The sequence below is a fragment of the Harpia harpyja genome, chromosome 3 (genome assembly GCF_026419915.1).
Source record: "Harpia harpyja isolate bHarHar1 chromosome 3, bHarHar1 primary haplotype, whole genome shotgun sequence".
NCBI classification, from domain to species: Eukaryota; Metazoa; Chordata; class Aves; order Accipitriformes; family Accipitridae; genus Harpia; species Harpia harpyja.
Window position 1 is genome coordinate 58,782,920 of NC_068942.1, and position 16,982 is coordinate 58,799,901.

General features: G+C 42.5%; 1 protein-coding gene across 39 annotated transcripts in view; it reads left to right on the forward strand.

Annotated features, from left to right (window-relative positions):
• The window catches only part of NRXN3 (neurexin 3), a 1,052,972-nt gene that overhangs the window by 272,948 nt on the left and 763,042 nt on the right, over positions 1-16,982 (forward strand). For 22 of the 39 annotated variants that reach the window (XM_052782846.1, XM_052782845.1, XM_052782867.1 and 19 more), the window contains 2 exons: positions 2,258-2,281; positions 4,040-4,201. In XM_052782846.1, coding sequence (XP_052638806.1) covers positions 2,258-2,281; positions 4,040-4,201 — 186 coding nt within the window. The remainder of the gene's footprint in view (positions 1-2,257; positions 2,282-4,039; positions 4,202-16,982) is intronic. The other 17 variants (XM_052782849.1, XM_052782852.1, XM_052782856.1 and 14 more) reach the window with 1 other exon arrangement.

The window sequence follows — 16,982 nt, forward strand, 5'->3', positions numbered from 1 at the left end:
GCATCTTTCCTGACATAAATTCACCTGTAATGTTGCAGCATAATATAGATCACTTGGAAGTCTTGTTTCCAGCTGTGCTCATGTTTCCTCAAAAAACCCACCCCAAAACCAAACAAAAAAACCCAACAAAAAACATTGCCCCTGAATATTGAAGCTTTATAAGGAAATCAGTAGCTTCCTTGTAATTGGTTGAAAACATTGCATTGGAGATAAATAAATTTCTTTTTAAAATGAACTTTAAAAAAAATAAAATTAGAAATTCCAAGAATGCGATCCAAAGCTAAAACAATTCCAGGTAAATGGGCTATCAGCAGCTTCAGGATGCCATCTAGTCTTTTCCTCTGCTCTTTTTGGGGTTGGGAGAAGGGGGAGGAGGATTGGCATAATTTTTTGGCTGTTTCTAGAATTAGAGCAGAACTTTAAAGAGCTGGACTTTTGCCCAGTACTTTTTGGAATTGTTAAATGTTTTGTAGCTAAGCTAGGAGAGTCCTAAGTGCTGCTTTTTTTTAGATGAAATAACTATCACAGCAGTAAATCTCCTTGGAGACAAACCAAGTGAACCCACAGATTCCCTTGAGTAGTGATTGCTAATGTCAAAGCAAATCTCCTTGTTTGTTTATCTTATTATTTCAGTTAAAACTAAGCCCTCTTTCTGCCTTGTAAGAAACCTTTACTAGAAATAGGATCATGGCTGTATTTTACCAGGCCTTTCAGAGCATGTTTGGGGCAGTGTGGTCTGGTGTGAGGAGGAGGAGGAGTGGAGGAGACTGAAGGTCAGACTTCCCGTGTCTGTCTTCAGGTCTGCTGCTGACACTGTCTCATTTTTAGCATACTCTTCCCCCCGTCCCATAATCCAACTCTCTTGTTTGTAAAAATGGATTCACTAACACAGCGTACTACTGTGAGTGAGACTTCCTTGATGAAGAATTCAGGAGTTTGTGCTCATTATACCCAAGTACAGTATATTATTATTTCATTCCCATAGACAAAGAAAATGGTCTTGGGACATTATGTTCAAGGCCACAAAGTTTTCACAAACTTATTTCCTTAGTCAATGCACAACTCTCTGAAATCTGCAAGCAGATAATTTTTACATGAGGCAGCATAGATCTTGTTTCTGTAATTTAGGATAGTTCTTGCCAACTTCAGTCACAGTGGAACAAGGACATGGAGCCTTATGGGCTGCGCTTCCCTACTAACACTGAAGCTAGTCACCATGCCAAGTCTGCTATGAAGATCTTGAGTTCCCCAGCTGCTAAAAAGCAAACAAGAAACAATGTGTAGGTTCGAACAGTTGGCATCTGCATGCCTTGGGAGGGATTAACAAAGCATCTGCAAAGTTCTGCTAAGTCCAACTAAGTGAACTGACTGGTGAATTCTCCTAGCTCCTCTGTAATATAGATGCAGTATAACAGGAGAGACACTAAGTCTTGTCAGTCTTCTGCCTTCAACCTTGACACAAGCGACAGTTCTTCCTACACAATTCCTTGACACATTTCTTCCCACAGTAGGAGAGGTTCAATTCCTATACTCTCGGATGACAGAAGTGAGCTACAGGCAAAGAGCCAAGCACAGGCATTTTTGTGTGCTTCTCCTGAAAGTCACAAACTCACCTGCTGTAAAGAAACCTGCAGATTGGGAAGCTTGGAAGGAAGACTCAGAGTCTGGGACTCATCTTCATCTGTATTCTCCAGCCAAAGGAAATATTGGCCTGCTTGTGATACTCTGCAACACTTGAGGGTAGTGAGGCTTGGAAGAGGAGCAGGAATGTAGGTGGGTGGTGGTGGTGGAAGAAGGGAGTCATGGTTGGGTTTGTGCTGAAGGGGCAAACTGTGTACTGTGCGTGTACATCTCTGAGGGTAAGGTTCTTGTTTGAGGGAAGCACCTTGATGGGCATTTGGAGAGTAAGTATTGCACTGTTTTAACTTTGCTTCAGTCCTGGACAATGTATATGAGGGTTGAAGTTAATGACTAATACCAGGGTGGGAAGACTAGGCAGCACCCTTCTTTACAGTCTAGGTGGCATGGTTCCCCATAGAGTCCTGGTCATATTGTCCTCTTTTTCACTTTGTGTGTCTCAGGTGCCCCACGCCTTTTTTTGAAAGACTAACACTAGGCCATTCATGCAATGTGTCATTTTTACTAACCAACTAATGTACTAACACCCTAACGACTCATCTTTGCTTTTAGTTATTTTAATTAACAATCGTTCTGTTCACGATTTTTTAATTTCCTTTCTTCCCCCTTTTCCGCAAAGCACTCAGGCATTGGACACGCTATGGTAAACAAACTACATTGTCTGGTAGATATCATTCTTATTGTCTCTTTTTTTGGGTTTGCCGTGTGTTACCTGCCTTTTCCTCCCCCTCCCCCCTCTTTTTCCCCCCTCCTTTATACTTACTTCTTCCTTTAATTTACTTTAATTTCATTGAAAACACTTTTTTCCCTCCTCCCCCCCCCTTTCTTCTCTTTTAATGGAAAAATGAGCAACAAAAGCAACTAACACAACTCTTCTGGAAATGGGGTTTGGACATTTCTTTCATTGGTTTCTTCACTTCCCTCTTTAGTTCTTCTTTTCCATTCCAGTGATAAATTGTTGGGGGTTTTTGTCCCTTGCTTTTGAGTTTAGCCTTCTCTCTTTTGCTTTGGCTTTCATTTTGCTTTTTTCTCCCCTTTTGGTTTTTGGTTTTTTACTCTGAAGGTTTCTAGATCAGAACCATTGCAGGGCCTCTAGTCCGTGGTGGTGAAGGCTCTCTTTTTCTCTCATCCTTTTGTTGTGGCAACGGCTATTACAGGCAAACTGGCCGGAGTTGTCCTCTTTCTCCTGATTTTCCCCTACTTCCCTCCCTCCTCTTTCTCTCCTCCTCCTCCCTCTTGCTCTCTCTCTCACTTTCTCTCTCTCTCTCTGACCTCTACCTGCCGTGGCCAACAGGAGCTCAGCCGGTTGTTTGTTTCAGTACACACTCTGCATGGCATGTCCACGTCTGGTGACTCGCCCGTCTCCTGGCCTCGATCTATTTTCCTTCATCTTCCCTTTAAACCACTAACAACATCTAAGCAAAACACATCAAATTCACTTGCTCCTCTCCCTCCCTCTCCTTCCATCCCCCTTCACCCTTCATGTGTTTGGGGTTAGAGGTTTTGGGGACATTTCTGTTTGGTTTTGATTTTTTTGATTATTATGGGGTTTGTTTGGTATTTTTATTTTTGATCGCATGCAAGTGTGAAATAGTTTTCTCTCTCTCCTTCTTGCCTCCCCCCCCGCTCTTTTCTCTCTTTTTACCTTGTCATCTTTCTGGGCTCCAGATATGTTGGCATGACATGTCAAAGTGTAGCGTATGCACGCTTTGTGTTTTCTTTCTTTCTCATCTCTGCTTCTCTCACACTTGTTGGTGTGTGGTTGATTTATTTTGATTTATTTTATTTTGATTTATTTCCTATTTATATTTTGGTTATGAATTGGTAATATACAATTTCTTTTTAATTCTTTTTTTGGTGGGTGGTGGGTGTGTCTCTCTAGGTACATGGCATGCACATCCATAATGTATTGAAAGCGAGATCCCTCCCCCACTTCCCTGAATGCATGATCGTCAGTGTGCCGTGAGCAAAAGAAACAAAAAATAAAAAATACCAACCTCGTCTTCATTAGTGGTTTTTTTTTTTTTTACTAACAACCATAACTAACTGTAATCATTAAAATAAATACTAATTAGTCATAAAATCAGCTAATATGAGAAATCTCTTTCAAGGGCAGTTCCATTTTCTGGCCTGAATAAATGGAAAGCATCTTGATGGGTAGACTGCTGGTCAGTCTGACAGTGCTGATACACCAGAAAGGGGAGAAGCAGATGCTGGAGCATTTCCATTGTGGGTGAAGCAGACCAGAAAATGGAGCTTGGCTGAACTAAAAAAATACATACCAAATCTCAACAAAATCCTTAATAAAACTGACATAAAAATATAGGGGAGGTAACTTGTGCTGCTCAGGATTGTAAGGTCATTGCTGGGATTTTCTTTGTCTGTTGTGTCCCTTGAACAGGTGACAATCTCTGTGGATGGCATCCTTACCACCACGGGCTACACGCAGGAGGACTACACCATGCTGGGCTCAGATGACTTCTTTTATGTGGGAGGGAGCCCCAGTACTGCTGATTTACCTGGCTCTCCAGTAAGCAACAACTTCATGGGCTGCCTCAAAGAGGTAACTATTTCAAATTAATTCCTGTTTCTGTGCTTTTGGTTTCTCAAAGTCATCACTCTTCGCAGCCTTTCATTACACACTCAATGTCTTTCCCTGATGCTGGATTTTACGCTGATACTCCAGCAGCTCTGTAAGGATAAACTTGTCATTCAGCTGGACAGAAGGCATCAGCTGCAAAACTCATGAGCTTATGGTCAGAATCAGACTTCTAGTGCATGGATTATAGAAAAAATACCCATGGAAGTGGAAGAGGTGTCTTCTGTAAGCTGTTAACCATTCAGAAGAAGCCATTACAATCTTCTAGGCACTGAGGCAATAACCATTAAAAAAAGATAAAAGGCCTTTGACTACTAAGCAGCATTTTTGGGTGAAAAAAATCATAATCAGAACCTTATTTAGGAATTTTTTTTAAGATCCTGGATTTCACCTGGGAATATAGTTAGTTGTCAATTTTGCAGGAAGATACAGAGAATAAACTAGAAAAATGAAAGTTGAAGGTAGCATAAAATATATGTGTAAATTATGTGAGGAGAATGCAGCATGAGGGTATAACAGAGATGTGGCAATAATGTGGCGTATGGACTTGAAGTGTACTGTATTGGTAAGCCCATGCAGCAGAGTTGCTGCATTGGTCAGGAGTAGCTAGCTGGCTTCCAAACCACATTGTCTCATGCTGGCTGGCTGCCCTTGACATGTAGTTAATCCACAACTTTGAAAAAATCCACACGTGGGTAATAGAGACTGGACTGCCTGACTAGCAGCAGGAACCAAAATAGTGTTCCTTGGGCGGGGGGGGCGGGGGAAGATGAAGCCTCAGCCCAAATCCAAAACTTGGTGCAGTTGTTATTTGGGTGTTTGCCCTGCAGTCAGCTTTTGTCTTCTTTCCTATCTCTTCTAATAGAATTTGTGATCATCACTGTGATTAATGGTGATACAGATATTGACATCTCCAAAATGTGTTATAGAAAGCTTACTGAAAAACAAGCTTAAGTTTTCTGTCAGTCAGCTTCCTAGCTAGCCTGGAATAAGAGTTTCTTGCAAGAGTTTTCTCCCTAATGTTGTGATTCTGTACTAATACTGTTTTTCACAGGGTGTGGCTGGGCGAGTCTAATTTTATTTGCAGCCCGGATGATTGTCATAATATCCTCTTTGTATGAACATTTAATATCAGAGGGAAGGCAGAGCTGAGTTTTTGTACAGGAGTCATGGAAACAGTGATGCTGAGCTAGGTGTTATTCTGTGGCTGTAACTGCCTGACAAGTTACGATCCTGCTGATGCTCGGCTCATGGTGTCAGGGGTTGTATGTTATGTGCCAGTCCTTTGATGTGAGCAATGGCTGTCAGAGTCTGGAGCTGCTCTCCTGCCTGACCTCTGGATTAGTTCAGGGGATGCACATATGCTGGAAAAGAGCATGTGAGCATCTTACATAGGAAATGAAACTGCCCTCCTGAATACAAACTGTCATACAGAGATCAAATCCTTCTGTTTTCATCTATAGAGCCTTGGGCCTGATTTTCGTAGGCACTGAGCATCCTAGTTTGATTGAAATCAAGAGGAGATATAGCTTCTTAGTGTCTCTCTAAATCAGGATCTTAATTTTATTTATGGATGCTATGAACATAACACTTAGCAGAGGCCATTTTTATGTGTGCTTTAAGTCAAGCCAATGGAGCAGAGAAAGTGGTGACAAGAAAATCTTCAGCAGCTTTATTATTTATATAATCATTTGTATTCTATTAGCTTGCACAATGTGCTAAGAGCTGCTTACATAGCTGTCCCAGGCTCATAATGCTCTGTGAGAAGAAAAACCCAAGCAACCACTTAAGAATGAGAGGAAGAAAACAGATAATCAGAATGTGCTTTGTAATCTTCACTTGACTAGGCAGTGACAGGAGATGTGTATGAGCAGCTGTCTCAACTTAAAGGCAGGCTAGTGCTGGCTGGGTTTGAGCTATAGTCTGCTTAATAACAATCTGCTCTTAGCAGTGGTCCAGTAATGCTTTCGGCTGCTGTGAAAATGTGCCCAAAATGTACCTTGCGTGGCCTCTGAGGATGAATCTAGTATACACTATTACTAAAAATAAGTGTAGTGCAGGGTTGTCAGGGGAGGCACCTGGAAATGGGATGAATGGAGAAATGTAGTATTTCAAAAGGAAGGCCATGTTACTAATTAGCACTTTGCATTTCCATTTTGTCATTCCTCCGAACCCCTTAGGCCGCAGGATGAGTTACTGCAGGTATCACTCAGAAGTGTAAGGAAGCTGACTACTGTGCTTTTCCTCAGTTCTGGTTTTGGCAAGTGGAGGTGATGGGAAGCTGCGATTAATGGAGAAAGAGCAGCCCTAGACGACTGTCAGAATCCTGACAAAATCCAGAAGTGCTGCTGTAACACCGATACCTGCACAGAGCAGGGTCTGACCAGAATACTTAGCCTGTATAGGCTGAGAAGGGTTCTCATTGCATATGTAGTTATTCTCAGACATTAAAGCAGGCAGTGTTTCATTAAGTGGAGCTTTGGATGACTTGAGCAGAAAATAGTTTGCCTTGTGAAATTCCTCCCAGTGTTGGTTTCCTCTTCTTTCCTTTGCTAGGGATGAAAACACTGATGGCAAAGGTAGCAGGATCAACCAGAGATCCACCTGGAATTAGGGGATGGTTATTTGAGTGTTTTCTTCATGTTTACTTCTGAAATGCCAGGGTACATCTGTGCAATGCAATACAGCATGGTATGAAAGAAACCTGAGCTGGCTCAAGAAAGCTAGAATACCTGTGGGGATCAGACTTGACCCCTGGGGCAGCCAGCTTTGATCCTTGAAGAAGTAGAACTGGGTTAGTGCGGGGCTTGTGTGCCCATAAAGTTTCTGGTTCCAGAAGTGGCTACAGGGAACTTTACTTGGTAATCTGCATAGCATGCAGTGCATTTCATAAATCAATCCCTATAGTTTATGTTTTAAAATTTTTTCTCTGTGGCCAAGAAGGATGCTTAGTCTCTTACCAGCCAGTAGTGGAGGAGCTTGAGCTTTTAAGAAAAATATTCTAAGCCAAGAAAGTTACACAAAGGGGTAGAATAGATGGTAATAGCAAATATTTTTCCTTTCAGTTTATGCTTTCTGTTAGAGCAATGCTCTTTTTTCCTACCAAAGTCCTAGCTATGTAATTGCCTGTTCCCAGACACATAGCACATCCTGAGCGGATTGCATGGCTGTTTGTAACAGTGCAGAACATCCTGCCAAGCCCTGTACTGATCTCTTGAAGGTGTTAAACCAGAATGGTCTATTCCTACTCCTCTGCATTCGTTGAAGACTTCTCCTAGGGATGTCTCAGTTTCCTAGGAAGGCAAAGGGATTGATGCAGGCTTTGGGGTGAAACTTTCAGCCTTCCCCCTATAACCTCTCTTATTTCATCTGGACTGTGTCAGCCTGACAGTACAGCAACCAGTCTGCTCACATGGGAGCCAAGAGGGCTCCTTGAATGGAGCATTGCCTTCCCACTTCCTCTGAGATGACATGCAGGTGCTGAAGTGCAATGGGGCAGAGTGCCTAATGACCCTCTCTGCCCCTTTGCAGCTGGGAAGGACTTCTCCACTCAGCTGGAGTCGGTGGTGGGAGAGGCAGCTCTGGCAGGGTAGATGCTTCATGTGGTCAGAGTCTAAGCCTTGATGTCGTGGTTTAACCCCAGCCAGCAACTAAGCACCACGCAGCTGCTCACTCGCTCCTCCCCCTGCCCCCCCAGTGGGATGGGGGAGAAAATTGGGAAAAGAAAGAAAACTTGTGGGTTGAGATAAGAACGGTTTAATAGAATATAAAAAGAAGAAACTAATAATGATAATGATAACACTAATAAAGTGACAGCAGTAATGATAAAAGGATTGAATGTACAAATGATGCGCAGTGCAGTTGCTCACCACCCGCCAATCGACACCCAGTTAGTCCCCAGGCGGCGATCCCCCTGCCCCCACTCCCCCCAGTTTATATACTGGGCATGACATCACATGGTATGGAATACCCCTTTGGCCAGTTTGGGTCAGCTGCCCTGGCTGTGTCCTGCGCCAACTTCTTGTGTCCCTCCAGCTTTCTCGCTGGCTGGGCTTGAGAAGCTGAAAAATCCTTGACTTTAGACTAAACATTACGTAGCAACAACTGAAAACATCAGCGTTACCAACAGTCTTCTCATACCTAACTCAAAAACATAGCACTATGCCAGCTACTAGGAAGACAATTAACTCTATCCCAGCTGAAACCAGGACACTTGACCAGGAGGAATTGGAGTGCATAAGAGTGTGTTTCTGGCAAGGAACTAAGGGTCTCAGGGCAAGTCTACTGAAGTGTTTAAATAAGCTATGGTAAAGGTAACTATGTTTTCTTTGAATTCTCTGAGCTAATGTTTCCCCCTTTCACTACAGAATAGGTTCTCCTGCCTCTTCTTTTCCTTGTGGCTACAGTTTCTGATTGAAGAGATTCCACTAAGTTGCTAGCAGTAATGTACCTAAATCATAAATCCAAGTGCTGAATATGTAGTTCAGGTTGATTTTTTTCCTCTATTTTCATCAGAATTAAAGATGTCCCGATGCCTGGTAGCACTGTTTGTTTTACATTTCTCCATAGTCATCCTGGCAGTGTTGCAGTATGCCTGACACTGTAATGAGGGAGCAAGACTGAAAAATAGAAGTAACTTTTTCCATGAAAATTTTAAAAGGCAGAATATGCAAATAGGGCAGTACACAGATATCAAACATGGACATTGCATTGTATTTGAATAAAATCTGAGGCTTTCTGGACCTTCAGTCTTAAGCTAAATTGTTCTAGGGGAGCTTTGGGGGGAAGCTGGTGTATTTCCTATCATGAAAGAAACCAGATAGAGAGGTGGATAGGAGGAGGTACAGAAGCACATCTGAGGCAAGTGAGCAGAAATGTTTTTTAACGGGTGTCAGGGAAGGAGTGACAGTGCTTTAAAAGTCAGTGAATGGATAAACAGGGAGAAGCCTTGCCTGAAGTTGGAAAGGGAAAAGGATCCATTAATAGTTTTTAGAGATACCCATATGGCCAGAAGGAGGTAGGACAAGAAAGGTAATGACAAACAGCTATGTTTTGCATGTACTGGAGAGTCTCAGAGAGGAGGTTCCAGGGATGGAGATGGAGAGTGGCTGGGTGGGAAATTTAGCATGTAGTTAAAGAGGGAAAACTGGATTTCAATCTCTGATCACTAGGAAAGGGAGAGAATCAGAATATTTCCTAGGCTTTATTAGGGAGCCAGCCGTTCAGATTCGATTTACTTGGAGCAGTACTTAGATGGTACAGATGGAGGTGCTTTAAAAAAGCCTGAGGTGGTCCCTAGAGAATGGATGTGCATGAGAGAGTTTATGAAATCTTCACATTTTTCTATCAATGCTTTATTAAAATCTCAATTCTGAAAAATGTTGATTGGTACTAACAGCTTGATGGAAGCAGTGAGGTTTGCATATGGGTGGAAGATGGCAGAAATTATTGCAGGGGTCAGGCACCATCTGGCTGTGATGGGAGAAAGCTGTGAAAGCTTAGATCATTTCTGTCTGCAATTTAACTGCTAGGAGCCAGATTTCCAAATGGTTCACGAGTGTGCCCAGTTGCTGTATGTACATCTCAGATGCTATCTGCAATCCAGGTCTTTTTCAGGCCTATTTGCATGTGTAATGATGATGTGATTTCTGTTTGCGGATGAGTTTTTCTGGTTGGAGTGTCACACTGGGGAGGAGACTGAAGATGCAGATAGAAGAAGGCCTAAAAATGGAGGCAGAGAAAAACAGCCCGAGTGTGAAGAGGGCAGAAGGAGGAAGTTGCAGTTGTAAGAGCCCCTCCCTAACAGCCCAAGATCCCCTTCTACAGCAGTGATTTAACAGAGCCCGAGGAATGCATAAGAGGAGAGTCAGGAATCAACAGTGTTGGGAATTTCACGGGCGTGCTCTGGAGGAAGTTACCACATGAATGGCACTTATTGCCTGCACGTGGTGGTCTGACACTGCTGCTCCAGCTGCTCTATTGTGCTTGGACCGGTCTGTTTCCTGTCTGTATTACTTAATGAATTTAATACTTGAAAAAGAAAGGGAGGGGCTAGTGGTACTGCATAGAAGCAGGCAAAGCATGGCCAAAGGCTGAATATGATTCCTCTTCTCAAAATATGTCTTGTTCTTAATGTTGGTCTCCCATTACTATTCTGTGCCAGAGCACCCCAAATAGCCCTGGTGATGATGACCCTGATTCCTAAACTTCCAGTTCCAGAGGCCTGTAAAGTTTTTGGTTGCCTCTCACTCTTAAGTTTCCAATTGCATTACTGCTGCTGTGGTGGGTCAGCCTCCTGCGGCAACTCTAGGCTGTATGTATCAAGAGTCAAGAATGTCTGTGCATTTTCTCTGTGCATCTGCAGAGCATCCAGGATAAGGCCTTCATCGTGTTTTTGAGTGCCTTTGTTGTAGCAACATAACAACACCGTGGCTTGGGAGATACAACAGAGGAGACGGCCAACATTTTGAGCAGGTCCTGCTGAAGTTCATGAAGGTAATAAGAAAAAACATATTTTTGGAAAGATTTAATTTGGAGGTAGGAATGCAGGCACTTGGAAACTGAGAGCAATATGATACAAGGCAAGATGCTGAGAGAATCCTGAATAGACCAGTGGATGGAGAGGGGACGATAATAGTGTTTCCTCATGAAGTAATGCTTATAAGCTTTGTTCCTGGGCTGGTTTGCATTTGGTATTTCTATATTAGCTCAGAGTCAGAAGGGATATATGGCTGGGCAATAGAACATTTCCCAGGCTGCCTGCTGGCTGCCAACGCATATTGGATGCTTGGGCATGAATCCTGCAAGACTTTGTGGTACACAATGAAGAATACCTTGTGCTTTCTGATATGAGTGTGGGACATGACATGAAGCCAAGGTGAGCAAGAGGTACTCTGAACTGAGCATCTGAAAGCTGAAGCACCTTGCCCATCTGTCTCTGGGCTTCTTGACAGCACTGAAAAAGAAGCAACGTTTTAAGGAGGATTGCTTTTAAACAAATGTTTTTATCTTACTAGAGGAACTACTGGTTGCCTGCCAGACATCTGCTGTGCTACCAGAAGGAGTGGCATTGTGCCTCCCTTGTTTTGCTTGCCTATATGTTTACATGCGCACACCATCCTATAACTGTAAAAGATTGGATCACACCAGCCTCTTTTCTCAGGAATAACTACTAGAGTGAAATTTACCTTACACACAAGCGTAGGAGAAAATCTATAATACCACTTATGTCAAACCAGGCATAAGTAAAGTAAGTCTTCTGTGGTTCATTGTCCCAATACTAACATTTAGCAGTGATGAATATCAGCCTCTCTGGAGAAGGCACTTGGTTCAGTTGGCTTTGCTAGTGGCTTTTTAGGGAATCATTGTCCTGGTTTCAGCTGGGATAGAGTTAACTGTCTTCCTAGTAGCTGGTACAGTGCTATGTTTTGAGTTCAGAGCGAAGAATGTTGATAACACTGATGTTTTCAGTTGTTGCTCAGTAGTGTTTAGACTAATGTCAAGGATTTTTCAGCTTCTCATGCCCAGCCAGTGAGAAAGCTGGAGGGGCACAAGAAGTTGGCACAGGACACAGCCAGGGCACCTGACCCAAACTGGCCAACAGTGTATTCCATACCATGTGACGTCCCATCCAGTACAGAAACGGGGAAGTGGGGGGCGGGGATTCGCCGCTCGGGGGACTGGCTGGGTGTCGGTCGGTGGGTGGTGAGCAATTGCACTGCGTATCATTTGTACATTCCAATCCTTTCATTATTGCTGTTGTCATTTTATTAGTGTTATCATTATCATTATTAGTTTCTTCTTTTCTGTTCTATTAAACCGTTCTTATCTCAACCCACGGGTTTTGCTTCTTTTCCCGATTTTCTCCCCCATCCCACTGGGTGGGGGGGAGTGAGTGAGCGGCTGCGTGGTGTTTAGTTGCTGGCTGGGGTTAAACCACGACAATCATTTAGCAAGGATGGGAGAAGAGAGGAATGTTTGTTCTGTGAACCAAAGGCAAGGCAGTCCTTCCAACACGGAAAGTCTACACCCATACTGTAAGCCAGGGAGAAAAGAAGAGAGAGGATGCAGATTTCTGTGCAGTGTCTATGAGTCATGACATGAAAGGTCAGAGGTGAGCTTTTGTGATGCAGATGGAGCATGTGGAGAGGAAAGCATTCTGTGGTACAGTTACACAATGTCAGCATCTTACAATTAATTCATCTGAAGGAGTTTAGGCGTAGAGGAACAAACTACGTAGCAGTCTCTGTAGTTTCTGAGCTTGTTCGTATTTAATAGTCTTTTGAGTGAATTCCCTTAACTTTCCCCACTTCCTAAACACCAACAAAGTAGAATATCCCAGACTGAGAGCTCCCAGGAGAAACTCAGATCAGAATGTCCCAGTCAGTTTGACATGACAAATGAACATCTTTGGTTTTGGAGTATATTTGCATAGTGTCTAATAGGGTTTTTTTGTTTTTAACTAAATTGTGATTCTTGTGAATGACAAGGATCTCGCACAGAAAATCCAATGGTACAGAGTTTGATGCGCTGTGACCCTATACTTAGTAAATATATGTACTAAAAGTCTAATTCATAATGATGAATAATACTAGCTCATAGGACCCTTTGTCTGAAGAGTTCAGTGGGTGGCTTTTTCAAAGCAGCCTCAGAGATTTTGGCTTCTTTCAAACCATCAGCTAAAATACAGTACCAAAGGAATTAAATGTCATTATCCTCTTCCTTCAAATGCTACAACTGAGGCACATATGTGATGTGACTTGGTCATTGTGCAGCCTGCCACTGGCAGAGCAATAGATAAAAGAGGGATACCCTACCTATCACTCCATCTCTTTTTGTTGCTCTTCCTCCTGGCAGGGAGAGCCTATGTCTTCAGTACAGTGCAAGAGTCACAACTGACTGATATTCTTACTGGAGAATACTAGATGTTCCTGGAGTTACTGCAACCTTGTTTCTCTGGGGAATTTTCTTCTTTATGAGCAATATTTTCCAATTTCTTCTTGTTTTATCCTTGATTTCTTTATATGTTCCCGTCAAGCTGACAAGGGGATGAGTGTGAAAAACAAACTTTGGAAGATTGCACAGGGCATATATAGGTTACATCAAAAGTGTATCTTAACTTGCCAGCTGAACTGTTGCTGATGGGTATGAAATGCCCCCCTGCTTTCTCTTAAGAGTAAGCTCAGGTGAGGAAATGAAGGAAAAATCCAGAACAGACCCTACTCCCAAGCAATCTAAGTAGTTGAGGTTGGAGCTGGGGACTGTTCAAATGAACATCAGTCCTGAACAAACAGTTGGTGTTGCAGCTCATTTTGGAAAGCGAGCAAGGGCATGTGTCTGCTTTGTGCTGTTTCTGTTGGATTTCAATCCAAGATATTAGGGATTGCATCATAAGTGCAGTGTATCTTAGATTTCTTCCATGTCTGATGAGAACGGGAAATGATATTCCAATTAAAACTTAAACTTCTACTGGATTTGGGGAGACTCTTTAATGAAGTTATGTCGCTCTGCACATTCCAGAGGTTAATATTTCACTTTCTTTTGTTATCACATTTTTAGTGAGGATTAATGGCCTGGCCCACAGGAACTAAAATCAGTAGTCTTGTCAGGTGTATTAGTGTGCTGTGAGTGCTGCAGCTTTGCTTTAGCTAGGGAGTTATTCAAAGCCTCTTTTCCTTACATAGCTTAGCCCTTGCCTACCCTACAGAAGAAAGGTTTCTGCTAGCATTATTGCCTTGCCTCATGCGTGACACGGAAAAGAATTTTGACAGCTTGGTTTATTTGCATCCATAGCAAAAGTTTTGCTGGCATAATGATATTGGATGAGGGTTTGTTGCAAAATAATATAAGCTAACCTCAGTTATTGATCAGTCTCTTCCATCAAATGTTTCTGACCACACAGAAAGTAGAAGAGTAATGTACTCATGACACGTCCATAGAAAGTTACTCATGACCTGCTCGTATATCCATGGAAAGTATTCCTGTTAAGCAGAAAAACAATTTGGCATTGCCTCATGAAATTAGTCTTTAGTGAAGGAATTGAGTATGAAACTGAAGTGCTAGAATTACTTTTCAATAAGTAAAACATGGGAGATCCAAAGACAGGAGCTGAAGCTTCAGCTGACTTTGGTACAGGAGGTAGAGGAGATGTTATTTTTATCATCTGTGTACTGAAACGATCGTTAGGCTCCTAGAACTTTTTCTTTAATGAAATTCATATAGCAAAGGCTCTAGAATCCTACAGCCATAATGAACCTAGAAGTACAAACTGGTTTGGTTTTGTTTTTTTTTTTCCATAGCTCTGTCCACAAATTAAACAAGTACAGTTTCTAGTTAAGATCACATTTATTGCAATATAGTGTCTTGTTCTCTGGAACTCTTAATCAGTAGGCAGACAGCAGCTTGCAGGCATTCTAGGTCAACCCCAGTGCACACATTTTGTTGGGGGATTAATTTAAAGGATAATTCACATATCAACAGTTCAGTGGCACTGAACTCCTAAAGTTACTGCACCCTTAGAAAGTTTACAAAATTAATGGCCAAAGTCTGATTAAGAAAGTATATATGTAGATTGAGCATACCTTGTAAAGCAAGCATTGATGAGCAAACATGGATACTGAAACTTTCTATGCAGAAGGCATAAGAGGCATCTTTTTGCAGGGCTGTTTGAACTGTGTACTGCCACCATGCTCATAAGCTAAAGAGAATCCATGGAGCTAGAACAAAGTGTGGTCTAACCCAGCCTAACTCTCTCCAGCTGCCACTGGAACAGGTACCTAGGGAGGAAATCAGCAGCAGACGTTGGTGTCACCACTGGACAGCATAGCCAGCAGGCTGATGTGTTGCACCAGTAATAGAGCACTCCACTGAATCCTGACTGAACCATCTGCACGTGACCCTCAGTCGTGGTGCTACAGCCATCTGTGCTTGCTTTGTGGCAGGACCACCAGGAGCGGGCTTTTCTTTCCTGCATAATGAACCTGACTCCTGCTGAGTTTCTGTACCTGTAAGGGATGTGCCATGTGCTGTTGTTCAGAAAATGAAAGTGTTTACAGGTGTAGAACTATATTAATATAGGCAAATTCAGAAAATGTAATGGGGATTGGAGCAATATAGTCTGTGCTTTGGGCATGTAATAAAGCTAATTGGTAACCCAGGCCCTAAAGAATGGAAATACTAAAATGACAGTCCTTGCACACATACGTGATCTAATCCATCTCCATTCAGGAATGAGCAAACTAAGACAGGATACAGAATATTGATGGACAAACATATCTGAGTCCAAAGTCATCAGCAGAGCAGTGGTGATACTCACGGAGGTTACTGTGGCAAAGATTTCTGTCTGTCTTTTATTCCGTTAGCCAAATGTGGTCCCATCCTAATGGGTGCTGTGATCTTAACTTCGGCTGTCCAAAGCCTGATGTTCTCAGCTTACAATGAAAGTAAATGAGCTGCTTTTGCTTTGCTTGGCTTTGTAGTTCACTGACCTTAGTAAACTCTTGGTTTGGGTGAATACTGAGAAGAAATAGGAGATGCACTTTTATTTTTCACTCTATGTTGCATTAAAGAGATTGCTAAGAATCAATCTTATACTGTCAGATAGAAATACAGACGAGTAGTTTTGGAGAGTCAGGACCTGCCATAGGCTAATATTAATAAAATTACAGGAGAGAGAGAGAAGTTGAAAAACTGTGCTGTTTGTGTACATGTGTATAAAACAGGCACTTTCAGCTTAGGAGTAAGTGGGATGCTTACCACCAAGGAAGGCAAAGAGCGAATGTACTTGCTTTTTTGGCATGTATGGTTTGAGAGCTTGGTAGGCAGAGAATTAATAATATGGAGCATGCAGAGCTTAATGTATTCTCCAGTGCTATGATACACCCTCTGACTCTTGACATAGCTATAATAGTGATGAAAGAAGCACCTTTCTTTCTATATTTGAGTACCTGCTCCAAGCTCAAGAATTAAAAGGACTCTATTCCCTACGTAACTCTGTCCCTCAACACACTTTCTTTTAATGAAACACGTTATGCTTCTTTTGAAAATATCTGCTACCTTTACAAGCAGGAACAGGTATCACTGGGTTTGAGGCTAGAACTTCTTCTAACTTAACCCCATTTCAGTCTGACTTTGGGACTGTTAGCGAGTCCTCAGCCTTCTTGGTAATTATTTTTTCTCCTGTTAGTCTTTTAATTTTATTGCAATCTCCAAATATGGAGGTGCCCAGCAGCGAATATTATACTCTAGCTGTGCTTTCAGATAGGTTGTGGTCATTCAGTCATGGTGTGCAAGGGCTGGATCTAGATTTTTAGAACTTTAATTAGAGGGTGGTTTTTGGCTGTCGTACCTTATTTCCCACTTGGCAAGTGTCATCTCTTTGGGAGCAGCAGTCACTATATAAATCTTCTTGCATGATCCTGAAGGCTAGACTATTGCTATGAAATGCGTGTGTGTGTGTGTGCATGTATTGTGAGTGATGGGGAAAGACTGAGCTGCTGCTACCCACCACAAAAAGCCAGGCTGCTGCAGCTGCCAGCAAGGGAGACAGGAAAGGATGATGAGGTTTGAATGTTGAGTGGGTGGACTGGATGACTCTTCCCAGGTCCACCACTCCTCTGTAGCAGTAAGCCAGCTAGCTGTCAAGTGTGAGTAGGACAGGAGGCGGCAGGCAACTAATGGGCAGCATTTGTTACTTGAACTGCATGGAAAAGGCAGTGGGCTTGACATGATACAACCAGATTTTGTA